The sequence below is a fragment of the Pongo abelii genome, chromosome 8 (genome assembly GCF_028885655.2).
Source record: "Pongo abelii isolate AG06213 chromosome 8, NHGRI_mPonAbe1-v2.0_pri, whole genome shotgun sequence".
Taxonomy (NCBI): Eukaryota; Metazoa; Chordata; class Mammalia; order Primates; family Hominidae; genus Pongo; species Pongo abelii.
This window is the reverse complement of record NC_071993.2, coordinates 65,987,543-65,999,634: the sequence shown is the minus strand read 5'-3', so window position 1 is coordinate 65,999,634 and position 12,092 is coordinate 65,987,543. Positions and strand designations below refer to the sequence as shown.

General features: G+C 44.6%; 1 protein-coding gene across 12 annotated transcripts; it reads left to right on the top strand.

Moving 5' to 3' along the window:
- The first annotated feature begins 4,435 nt into the window (after positions 1-4,435).
- On the top strand, positions 4,436-11,331 carry RPS24 (ribosomal protein S24). 12 transcript variants are annotated; one of them, XM_063727100.1, is made up of 7 exons: positions 4,455-4,573; positions 6,017-6,082; positions 6,176-6,385; positions 7,853-7,963; positions 8,618-8,635; positions 10,840-10,861; positions 11,251-11,331. In XM_063727100.1, exons 1-5 carry the CDS (start codon positions 4,571-4,573, stop codon positions 8,621-8,623), a joined length of 396 nt encoding a protein of 131 aa, XP_063583170.1. In that variant the 5' UTR covers positions 4,455-4,570; the 3' UTR covers positions 8,624-8,635; positions 10,840-10,861; positions 11,251-11,331. The 12 variants fall into 12 exon arrangements, with proteins under 12 accessions (XP_009243707.1, XP_024108795.2, XP_063583170.1 ...); NM_001132201.2 differs by lacking the exon at positions 8,618-8,635 and adding an exon at positions 8,098-8,100 and having other exon boundaries at positions 4,535-4,573; XM_054521532.1 differs by lacking the exon at positions 4,455-4,573 and adding an exon at positions 4,829-5,089.
- Positions 11,332-12,092: the final 761 nt, after the last annotated feature.

Here is a 12,092-nt window from a genome sequence, read left to right as displayed (position 1 = left end):
TACCACGTGTCCGCTTCCTCTTCCGCTACTCGCCCGCGCGTCTGTCTGTCAAGAGAGACTTCCGGCACGCCGTTTTTTTTTTTTTTTTTTTTTTTTTTTCCCTTTCCCCGCACCGTCACCTGGTGGCGCTTCCTGGAAGCAGTCCCGAGGAGAGTGCTGTGTTTTAAAAATCCCATTTCTGGTCAATTTCTCCAGGTAATCAGACACCTGCAGAGAAACTGCATATAACTCTTTGCCTCAAGACTTTTAGACAAGCAGAGGGCCAAAACTTGCATAAAATGGAAAATCATCATCATTAACATCAGTACCATCTAAATTAAGAGCTTCTAATTGTTTTAAGGGAAGGTGGAAGCTAAAATGAATCGGCCCATCCATCAGAGGGCACTATCTGTGGAGGACCAACAAAGGAAAACAGAGCGGAAAATATGGGCGCACACGTGCCTCCAGTTCATGAAGTTATTTGGAGGGAGGGGGGAGGAATTAAACTTATATTCTTGATTACAAAAACAGTTGAAAATCTGTTAGAGTGAAAACAGCCATGGTGATTCACAGAAGAAAAGGGAGAATGGAAAGTAAAGATCATTCATGTCTTGAAATAAGTTGTCTACAGTCTGTGACAACTTGTGGGAGGTGATCCTAGTGTGATATATTAGTGCATGAGCCTAGCAAGGAAATCACCTCACCACAGGGCTCAGCGCTATAGAACCTAGAACTAAGTCCTCATTATTTGTGAGAAACTCAAAACGGAACTTAACAAAAGTGTTTAACAACTTTCAATTTTTAAGAAGGGACGCTATCTCATTTTCAGACGCCATGGATCGTCACTAGCAAAACACAATGTCACAGACAAAAAAACAAGGCATATCGGGTTTTCCTAATTCATTTCGGTACTCCATCACTTGATCATGGAATAATGTTGACTCGCTCTGTCGCCTAGACTGGAGTGCTGTGGCGAAATCTCGGCTCACTGCAGCCTCCGCCTCCCGGGTTCAAGCGATTCTCCTGGCTCAGCCTCCCGAGTAGCTGGGACTGCAAGCGCCCGCCACCATGCCCAGCTAATTTTTGTATTTTTAGTAGAGACGGGGTTTTACTATGTTGGCCAGGCTGGTCTCGAATCCCTGACCTCATGATCTGCCCGCCTCAGTCTCCCAAAGTGATAGGATTACAGGTGTGAGCCACCACACCCGGCTCTAATGTTTACAATATTATACCAACAAGGTTTGGATCGTGTGTGACTTATCTAGAGGTTAAGAGCAAAAGTTATGAAATCACAGTGCCATCATGGGAGTCTAGCTTTCACCATTTAAAGTTGTGTAGGCGGCCAGGCGTGGTGGCTCACGCCTGTAATCCTAGCACTTTGGGAGGCCGAGGTAGGCGGATCACCTGAGGTCAGGAGTTCGAGACCAGCCTGGTCAACATGGTGAAACCCCATCTCTACTAAAAATACAAAAATTAGCTGGGTGTGGTGGTGTGCGCCTGTAATCCCAGGTACTCGGGAGGCTGAGGCAGGAGAATCGCTTGAACCTGGGAGGTGGAGGTTGCAGTGAGCTGAGACCACACCATTGCACTGCAGGCTGGGCGACAAGAGTGAAACTCCATCTCAAAAAGAAAAAAAATAATAAAATAAATAAAAAATAAAATTGTGCAGGCCGGGCGCGGTGGCTCACGCCTGTAATCCCAGCACTTTGGGAGGCCGAGGTGGGCAGATCATGAGGTCAGGAATTTGAGACCAGCCTGACCAATATGGTGAAACTCCGTCTCTACTAAAAAATACAAAATGAGCCTGGTGTGGTGGTGCATTCCTGTAATCCCAGCTACTCAGGAGGCTAAGGCAGGAGAATTGTTTAAATCTGGGAGGCGGAGGTTGCAGTGAGCCAAGATTGTGCCACTGCACTCCAGCCTGGGCGACAGAGCAAGACTTTGCCTCAAAAAAAAAAAAAAAAAAATATATATATATATATGTATATACACGTATATAAATATAAAGTGTGAACTTGGGAAAGTTATTTAATCTTATTGTGTGTTAGTTTCCCCACTTATAACAGGGGTGAGTAATATGTATCCTATTTCTTAAAAGTCAGTGGGAAGGTTAAATAGCAAAATGAAGGTAAAAGTAATTAGAATGTAACAGGCACATTACAACCATTCAATAAATATTCTTCTGCCTCAGCCTGCCTCAGCCTCTCGAGTAGCTGGGACTACAGGTGCACACCACCATGCCTGGCTAATTTTTGTATTTTTAGTAGAGACGTGGTTTCACCATATTGGCTAGGCTGGTCTTGAACTCCTGAACTCGTGATCCGCCTGCCTTGGTCTTCCAGAGTGCTGGGATTACAGGCATGAGCCACCGTGCCCAGCCGGCTATTTTCTTAAGAATAAGGATAGTTGGTCACCTCGGGACGCTGAGGCAGAAGAATCGCTTGAACTTGGGAGGCGGATGTTGCAGTGACCCGAGATCCCACCACTGCACTCCAGCCTGGGTGACAGAGCGAGATGCGATCTCAAAAAAAAACAAAAAACAAAAAAACGAAAAAAAAGAAAATAGTCGGTCGGGGACAGTGGCTCACGCCTATGATCCCAGCACTTTGAGAAGCCGAGGCGGGGGCGGATCACTTGCGGTCAGGAGTTCGAGACCAGCCTGGCCAACATGGCGAAACCCTGTCTCTCCTAAAAATACAAAAATTAGCTGGGCATTGTGGTGCAGGCCTGTAATTTTAGTTACTCCGGAAGCTGAGGCAGGAGAATTGCTTGAATCCGGGAGGTCGAGGTTGCAGTGAGCCGCGATGAAGCCATTGCACTCCAGCCTGGGTGACAAGAGCTAGACTCTGTCTCAGGAAAAAAAAAAAAAAGAAAATAGGAAAGCTGCCCGCAAAGCCTGCACCTTGGACACCTTGTCTGCACTAACATTTGGGAAATTCTTCTTATTGTTTCTCCGGAACATATATATTTACATTCTTTACATGTCTGTTTCACGTTAAAGAAAATATTTCTGGAGCAATCAAATTTTTTTTTCCTTTTTTTTTTTTTTTTCTTTTTCTGAGACGGAGTTTCGCTCTTATTGCCCAGGTGAAGTGCAATGGTGGGATCTCGGCCCACTGCAACCTCCACCTCCCGGGTTCAAGCGATTCTCCTGCCTCAGCCTCTCAGATAGCTGGGATTAGAGGCATGCACCACCACGCCCGGCTAATTTTTTTTTTTTGTAGTAGAGACGGGGTTTCGCCATTTTGCCCAGGCTGGTATCGAACTTCTGACCTCAGGTCATTCACCTGCTTCAGCCTCCCAAAGTGTTGGGATTATAGGCGTGCACTGCCCCTGGCTTCCAATTTTTTTTTTCCTTTTTTTCTTTCTTTCTTTTTTTTTTTTCTGAGACGGATTTTCGCTCCTGTTGCCCAGGCTGGAGTGCAATGGTGTGATCTCGGCCCACTGCAACCTTTGCTTCCCGGGTTCTAGCGATTTTCCTGCCTCAGCCTCCCGAGTAGCTGGGATTACAGGCATGAGCCACCACGCCCTGCTAATTTTGTATTTTGTATTTATTTATTTTCGTAGATACGTGGTTTCGCCATGTTGGCCAGGCTGGTATCGAACTCCTGACCTCAGGTGATCCGCCCGTCTTGCCCTCCCAAAGTACTGGGATTACAGGCGTGGCCGTCGCGCCCGGCCAAATATTTTCCTTTTTTTTTTTTTTTTGAGGCGGAGTCTCGCTGTCGCCCAGGCAGGAGTGCAATGGCGCGATCTCGGCTCACTGCAGGCTCCGCCCCCCGGGGTTCACGCCATTCTCCTGCCTCAGCCTCCCGCGTAGCTGGGACTACAGGCGCCCGCCACCTCGCCTGGCTAATTTTTTGTATTTTTAGTAGAGACGGGGTTTTACCGTGTTAGCCAGGATGGTCTCGATCTCCTGACCTCGTGATCCGCCCGCCTCGGCCTCCCAAAGTGCTGGGATTACAGGCGTGAGCCACCGCGCCCAGCCCCAAATGTTTTTCAAAAGCTAATTTTGCATAAGGACCAAGATTTGCAGAAAAATACAAATTAAAGAGATCTTTTAAAGTAAAGCCTCATCATAAAAGTCACAAAAATAATACTCATGAATAATAAATTAGAATGGGCAATGTTAAGTACTTGAAATAACAAAGGTTTTAGAGTCAGGGTTTCTGCAGTTTCCCTAGCTGTATAACGAGGAGACTGTTAGAGAGGATATCCTAAGATGCTTTCCAAGTTTACCCACCTCTAACTCGGAAGAAGGCAATTTAAACTAATTTGGTTTACCGGAATTCAAGTACGTACAATTCAACATAATGAATTGAACTGAAATTGAACACCTGCTTGCGTAAACCTAGTCGGCTCGAGTTGTTCTGGCTCCGGATTGGCCAGTCTAGAGTTCCAGGGGTGTGGCCAAAGGTCTGTGAGGCGGGGCCGTAGGCAGCCTAAATCAGGCATCGCCGCGGTCAGCCTCGTGGCGCGGCCACGCCCCCACGCCGGCGCTTCCCGGGGTCCTTCCGTGCGCGTTGATATGATTGGCCGGCGAATTGTGGCTCTCTTTTCCTCCTTGGCTGTCTGAAGATAGATCGCCATCATGGTGAGTCTCCCTGGGCTCGTGCAGTCATCTGCCGGGTATCCGAGCCATCCGTGGTCCCCGGGTCCCAGTACTTCAGCTATAGGCACGCGAAGCCCGGTTGCTCTTCTCTGGCCATTTCTGTCGGAGGATGGTTGTCGAGGGGCTCGGGGCTGTTGGCAGGGAGGCCGGGCTGGCGGGCTGCGCTGTAGACCCGGACACGCAGGGCTTCGGGCTCCAGCGCCTGGGCAGTTTAGGAGCTGTAGCGCTTGTTGACTTCGTGGAGTACGGTGGATGGGGGTAGGGGGCGGGCGGGATAGATGGACACTGGGAGGTACATCTCGTCTGCAGTTCCTCCTTGGGCTAGGTAGGCGGCTTGCAGGTGATGGCAGTCCAAGAGGTGAAGAAGGTGCGGCAGCGCCTGGGCGAGTTGCGGCAAGTGAAACCATTCCCACGTGTAAGCTAGAAAACTTGTCAGCTGGATGGATCTTCATGTTTCATACTGGGGAAACAGGCCCTGGAAAGGGATGTTATAAGAAGGTAGTCCTGCCCTAAGTCATGCGTTATTAGCTTCTCCAGCATCCGTTTTTAACTTTACCAGCAATCTTTTTTCTTTTTCCTTACCTTTGATCCTTTACTTTCAAGAATTGAGTACCACTGACGTGGATTTAATTTGATGTGGTTTCTCAAAGTAAAATGGAGAAAGTCTAGCAAGTCATTTGCTGCCATGAAAGTCTCTTGCGCCTCCTTTTTGGTAAAATTGTTAGCATAAATTGCTTAATGCCCACATTTTTTTTTTAGGTATTAAGTAAAGGTGCAGTTTAGTCCTTCAGAAGGGAATACCGTTTTCTCTGATCTCTGCTATGGCCATTCTAGAAGGATAGATTACATGGAGGTAGTGAGTACAAGGTTTGGGGCACATTTGTGCAAGACATGATAAACACAGTTCATTGAGTGACCTTTATATGAGCCACAACAGTTTTTACCCCAGAGAAGTGATTCTCAACCTGGAGTGATTTTTCTCCTAAGGGAACAGTTGGCTAAGTCTGGAGACATTTTTGATTGTCACAACTGGGAAAGGTGGGAAGTGCTTCCGGCGTCTAGTGGTTAGAGGGCTGGGATTTTTATAGTTATTCTAAAACATACAGTCCCCACAACATATCCATATGGAATTATCCATATGGAAATATCCGTAGTGCTGAGGTTGAGAAACCCTGCCCCAGAGATACACATAACCTAGTGAAGTAAGTTGTACAGGTTCATGTAAAACCATTGTATTTTCTTGGTATTTTATGTATTTGTTAGGTGTATCCTGTGAGTTTGGCCTTGCCCAGTGGGTTTTATTTACTTTAGTTCGCTACATGACTAATGGCTACAAATTGGACTGCAACATTCTAGGTCTTGGAGAATCACAGCAAGGCCAAGAAAAGTTTGAGTAGTTTCATTAACCAGTGTTTATGTTTTCAGAACGACACCGTAACTATCCGCACTAGAAAGTTCATGACCAACCGACTACTTCAGAGGAAACAAATGGTAAGGAAGGGCACATCAATCTTTGCTTAATTGTCCTTTACTCTAAAGATGTATTTTATCATAGTGAACGCTAAACTTGATGTCTCCTTTTAGGTCATTGATGTCCTTCACCCCGGGAAGGCAACAGTGCCTAAGACAGAAATTCGGGAAAAACTAGCCAAAATGTACAAGACCACACCGGATGTCATCTTTGTATTTGGATTCAGAACTCATTTTGGTGGTGGCAAGACAACTGGCTTTGGCATGATTTATGATTCCCTGGATTATGCAAAGAAAAATGAACCCAAACATAGACTTGCAAGAGTAGGTGTCTTTTCATTTGTTGATCAGCTCCTGAAGACTATATTTTCAATAGCGTTGTGTTGTGAGTGTGGTAAAAAGGGCAAGACCAAGCAATCTGGGAGACAACTCTGAAGGGATTAAGAGAAAAAGTTATTTCATAAAATGCACAGGTGGAGTACGGAGGTTCAAACTTGAAGTCTGGCATTTGAGCTGAGTTCAGAAGGGCAGCTGAAGTAGTGTTCTTGGAGATGGGCTAGGGGTAAGGATTGTTTTCCAGAGGGGAAGTAAGGGGATGTGTTTGGAAAGGTAGCCTGGCACCAAATTCATTTAGTTTGGATTAAGTCTGCGTCTGGGCTTAAACCCATAGGTAGTCAGGAACCAGGAAAGGTTTTTGATTGTATACTGAGCGCCAAACACTGCAGTGAACTACAGCAGTGATCTGGGCAAGCTCCCTAGCTTACATTCTAGTAAACAAGCATCATTACCTTGAAGTGCTTGTTTTGTTTGTTCCTTTAACCCACTTTATCCTATCCTGTTAGATAAACCTTCCCATGTGATAGCTGTGAGGGAAAATCCTGGTGATGTCATAGGTAGAGGCTGCCCCTTTTTTTTTTTAGAGGGAGCCTAGCTCTGACGCCCAGGCTGGAGTGCAGTGGTGCAATCTCCTCGGCTCACTGCAACCTCCGCCTGCCAGGTTCACGCAACTCTTCTGCCTGAGCTTCCTGAGTAGCTGGGATTACAGGTGCGCGCCACCATGCCCGGGTAATTTTTGTATTTTTAGTAGAGACTGGGTTTCACCATGTTGGTCAGGCTGGTCTTGAACTCCTGACCTCGTAATCCGCCCACCTCGGCCTCCCAGAATGTTGGATTACAGGTGTGAGCCACCGCGCCCAGCTGAGGCTGCAGTATTTTTAACTGCTGTTGCAGTCATGTTAAAGGCCTTGCTGAGGTGGTGACATTGAAGCTGAGATCCTTGTAAAGATTTGGAAGTAGTCTTTGTAAAGATACAGAAACAGTCTTCTAGGCCCCAGGAACAGCAAGTGCAAAGGTGGGCAGAGTGGAGATGAGTAGATGCGGAATCTTCATGGTGTAGGGGGTTGTAAAGGCTTGTCTGTCATCAGGTAGTAATGGGGAGTTGAAATGGGAAGAGATCCCCTCAGCCACTTCGGAGGTGCCTTGTTTTGGTAGCGCAAAAGAAGAAAAAATAGTGATCTGTGAGCTCAAGTCTGGACAAGAACAGCGAGTCTCCCAAACTTCCTGTTGAGAGAATGTTGAGTGCACCATTTGTTTCCTGTGAGGCTATTCTATACTTAAAATCCCTTGATGATCCTTTCTGTTCTAGCAAAAACATGCATTACATGTACTTGAAAAGTTTTGGTTTAGAAAACTGTGTTTCTTAAGCTCAGACTGGGTCAGTTTCCCTACCAGAGTGGTGGGTAATGATTTTAATGTTTACAAGTCACCTGGATGTACTCTTTTCTTATTCAGCATGGCCTGTATGAGAAGAAAAAGACCTCAAGAAAGCAACGAAAGGAACGCAAGAACAGAATGAAGAAAGTCAGGGGGACTGCAAAGGCCAATGTTGGTGCTGGCAAAAAGGTATAGTTCATCAAGGAAAATATAGAAACGTCATTAATTGTAGGTCTTTAGTTTCTAGGAAAGAAGGGATCTTATTTATTTTTAAAATAACTTGTCTTAATGTTTCTTCTTTTCCCTCTTCTTCTGGATTACAGAAGGTAACATGTTTTAAGAAACTATGTAGCATAGTGTCTTAACACCTTAGTAGAGTAGCTTGGCCCACCCCTTGTCAGCTCACAGCACAATCTGGAGGCCACATTGGTTCATTGATCCTGGTGGGCACCTTTCAAGCCTATCACAAGAAGTTTTAATTTTACTAATTGGCATAGAACCTTCAATGCAGAGCGGATCCCATTCCCTGTGATTTTACTTATTAATATGGACACTGGTTTAAGAAGCAGTTGGATCAATGTGGCCCGTGTTTTCCTGGCACACTGGAAAGGCAACTGAGATCTCAGGATTGCTTGCTTCTCCAGTTGGCCGAGACAAGTGATTTTAGCGATAAGCAGCTTTTTACCAGCTTTGCTAGCTGTAAATAGTTGGACATTGTAAATCACTGAATGGAATTAAGGTGTTGGGTTGTTAAATTAACAAATAATCAAGTGTTCTGTGAACTTTTTTTTTTTGTTTTTGTTTGCTTTTCCTCTCTACTTTCTTGGATTTCTTGTTCATCAGAAATGAAGTGTCTAGCAGGTACTGAGATTGTAAGCACGGTGTGGGGATGCATCACCTTCACTGAGTTTGCTTTGATGATGCTTTGCATGTTGGCCTTTGGACGACAGTTTTATAGTATGGTTGATTATAATGCCAGTGCTATTTAGGCTGATGCAAAAGTAATTGCAGTGGCAAAAACCACAACTACTTTTGCACCAACCTAATATGTTTTAAGATAGTATATTATGAGCAAAGGAGAAAACGTTTAAAATCATGTTTATTTTGTAAACTCCAAAATGCATGTTACAGGTGAAGTGACTCACTGGAGGAAGGTGAGTGCTTTACCCAGTAGGCACTTTTTAGCTTGCACTTGGGAAATGCTGTGTCCACATACTTAGGAAATGGCTTCAGTTAACACTGGGCTTGGGAAGGGCTCTCTTATCCAAGGAGCAGTCTTCTCTGGAGCCATGAAACCAGCCTGGCAGCTCTGGTAATAAACTAGTCTGTGAAATCCGGCAAAGCCTCTGTCCTGTTTGGATACACGCAAAGCTGCCTTTTACCGTTTCCATTGCTTTTTATTAATCTCCCAACTTTGTGCCTGGTGTCTTTTTTTTTTTTTAAATAGAAAATTTTTGAGGTAATTATGTATTCATATAAAAGTCTTTGGTGGATATGCTTTTTCCCACAAGCACTTGGTTAGAATGGCCCATTACCTCATTTATTTATTTTTTGAGACAGGGTCTCGTCACCCAGGCTGGAGTACAGTGGCATGATCATGGGTTACTGTACCTCCCGGTCTTGGGTGATTCTCCCACCTCAGCCTCCCTTGTAGCTGGGAGTACAGGTGCCACCATGCCCTGCCAATTTTTTGTAGAGACAGGATTTAGCCGTGTTGCTCAGGCTGCTCTTGAACTACCGGACTTGAGCAGTCTGCTTGTCTAAGCCTTCCAAAGTGCTGGGATTACAGGTGTGAGCCACTGTGCCCAGCCTGTTACCTCATTTAAAAGAAATTTTGCACATCTGAACAGCCTAAAATTGTAATGTGTAAAGTGGGGTAGGGGTGGGCGTAGTGGGATTTTGAATCAATGAAGGCCTTGTGGCATCCTTTTGCAGTGATTCCCTGCCAGGCAAGGCAGTAATGGGATTGCCTGCCCAGGACTGTAATCACATTGACGTCCCAGCGCCATGGAGTATGTAATGAATGAACTGCCAGAACTACTCACTAAGAACCACTCCCTGTTTGTGAGGATTGTACCTGTTGAGAGAAGTTGCAAAAAGAATTAGTCAAAAGAATTAGTCAAAATTTGTCCTCTGACCTAGGTCTGAAAGACATTTAACAGATTGATTCTTCTCTTCATCCAGCCTTTGAGCCCTACGAGTTAGTGCCCTTAGCTTTTGAGTCCCACAGGTACGGAGGAGCTACCTTTGGGGACCTGAGCCATCACTATTCCTGCTTCAAGTTACACTGGTGCCTCTCACTAGCACTGCTCTGAAAAGCTAGCTGGAAAAATCAATGCATTTGAATACATAAATTCTTTGGCTCCAAAGAAATGCCATAGCAATATTGCTTTTAATTCAGTTTTGTTCAGATGTTAGAATTGGTATTTGTTCTTGCCTTTTGGTTGTGATGGAGTTATACACTAAATTACTTATACTGAGGCATTAGTAGTCTCATATTTGAGGAGCAATTGTATTTTTAGTTCAGCTAAATTAATGCCTCTTTTTAAATACTAACTTGTACTACTTTTGTGGCTGTGAATGGTATCTTTTATTGAACTGAGGCAGCTTTTAAAAGACTTGCCTGATCATTTAGAGCACTCCCATTGAGGTTAAATTAGACTTGAATCTGTAATGATTCTCGTATCTGTTCCTGGTGTGTGTCCAGCACAATGTTGCTGGGCAGAGCAGAGGGGCAGAGGCTCAGGTATGTACTTCATTGACAAGTGGGCAAGGCCATCCTGGGTACCACATTGGCTTAATGATCTCTTCATTGTGAAGTCTGGCTACCTTGTTTGCATAAGAACTACAGTAATCAGGCAAGGCATTGTCAGAATTGGGAGGAATAAAATCAGTGAGTCTGGAAGGAGTGCTCTGTATACAATTGCAAAGAACAAAATGGTCATCTTTAAGGTACCTGATTGCATGCACTTAAATGCAGATTATTTTGGAGTTTGAAAAGGGACTATTAATGAAATCTTTCTTTTCCCTCCTTTCTCTTTTTCCCTTCCCCGCCACTGATTCAGTGAGCTGGAGATTGGATCACAGGTATAATTCAAGCTTTTCATGTAGTCATGTAGATCACTAGACTCCTTGGTGTACTGATGTAGCAATTTAAAAGCAGATCATGTGTAGTACATCTAGAAGTAGATTTACAAATATTCTGAAGAGTTGTAACCTTTTAAAATACTAACAGTGACATGGTTTTGTTTTTAAGGTTTAGCAATATTTAGCCCATTATTTTTATTTTATTCTTAACTTGAATGTTTGTAAGTTTTATTTCTTGATGCTTTAATTGTGTTATGATAACATCAAAATAACTTGATATTCTAGGTTACTAATAATTGTTGTGCATGAATGTTACTACTTTTGGAATTTAAGACTTTAAAGAATTTTGAAGGCAGTTGCTGACTAAACTTCTTTCTCTTGATTCACAGCCGAAGGAGTAAAGGTGCTGCAATGATGTTATCTGTGGCCACTGGATTTTTCACAAGAACAGTAATAAACTAAAAACTTCATGTGTCTGGTTGTTTGAAATGTATTTGCAGTTTCCTGGGACTGCTAGGAGGTTAGTTTGCTGATTTCAGTTGCTGCCCAAGTTCACATGTTCCATGATTCAGCATTCAGTGAAAACTTAATGTCATGGGGTGGTGTTTGTTTGCTGATTGGTTTATAGCTTAGGTGGGTTCATCTGGGAGTCAGGCTTGTAAATGCTATGTTAAGAACCATGTCCGCGCTGGATGCAGTGTAGTGGCTCACAGTAATCAGCACTTTTGGGAGGTTTGGGTGGGATGATTACACTTAAGCCCAGGACCTCGAGGCTACAGTGAGGTGTTTTTTTTTTTTCGAGACAGGGTCTAGTTTTGTTACCTAGGCTGGTCTTGATTGAACTCATGAGCTCAAGCAATCCTCCCACCTTGGCCACATAAAGTACTGGCATGAGTGACCACGTCTGGCTTAGAGTCTAAAAAAGTACCATGTCTAGATAAACTGGAGAAATCTCAGGAAGCAGTAGAGAGCTGAAAGACTTGGTTGGGCATGAAGGGGACCCAGGAAAAACAATACCATGAAGGCAGAAGGGTTGAGGTTGCAGGAAGGAAGGGTGGTGGAATGTTTTGGAGAAAAGATGGTCAGAGCCCCTGCGTGGAGCACCTACAGACGGGAGGGCAGGGCTGTGAAGAGTTAAGTCATGGGGCTGGGCCTGCTGGCCAGGGGGTGGTTGGAGTTCTGTTTTCATATCTACAGAGGCTGTGTACTTCGGTTTGTGGGGCCTCTGGCC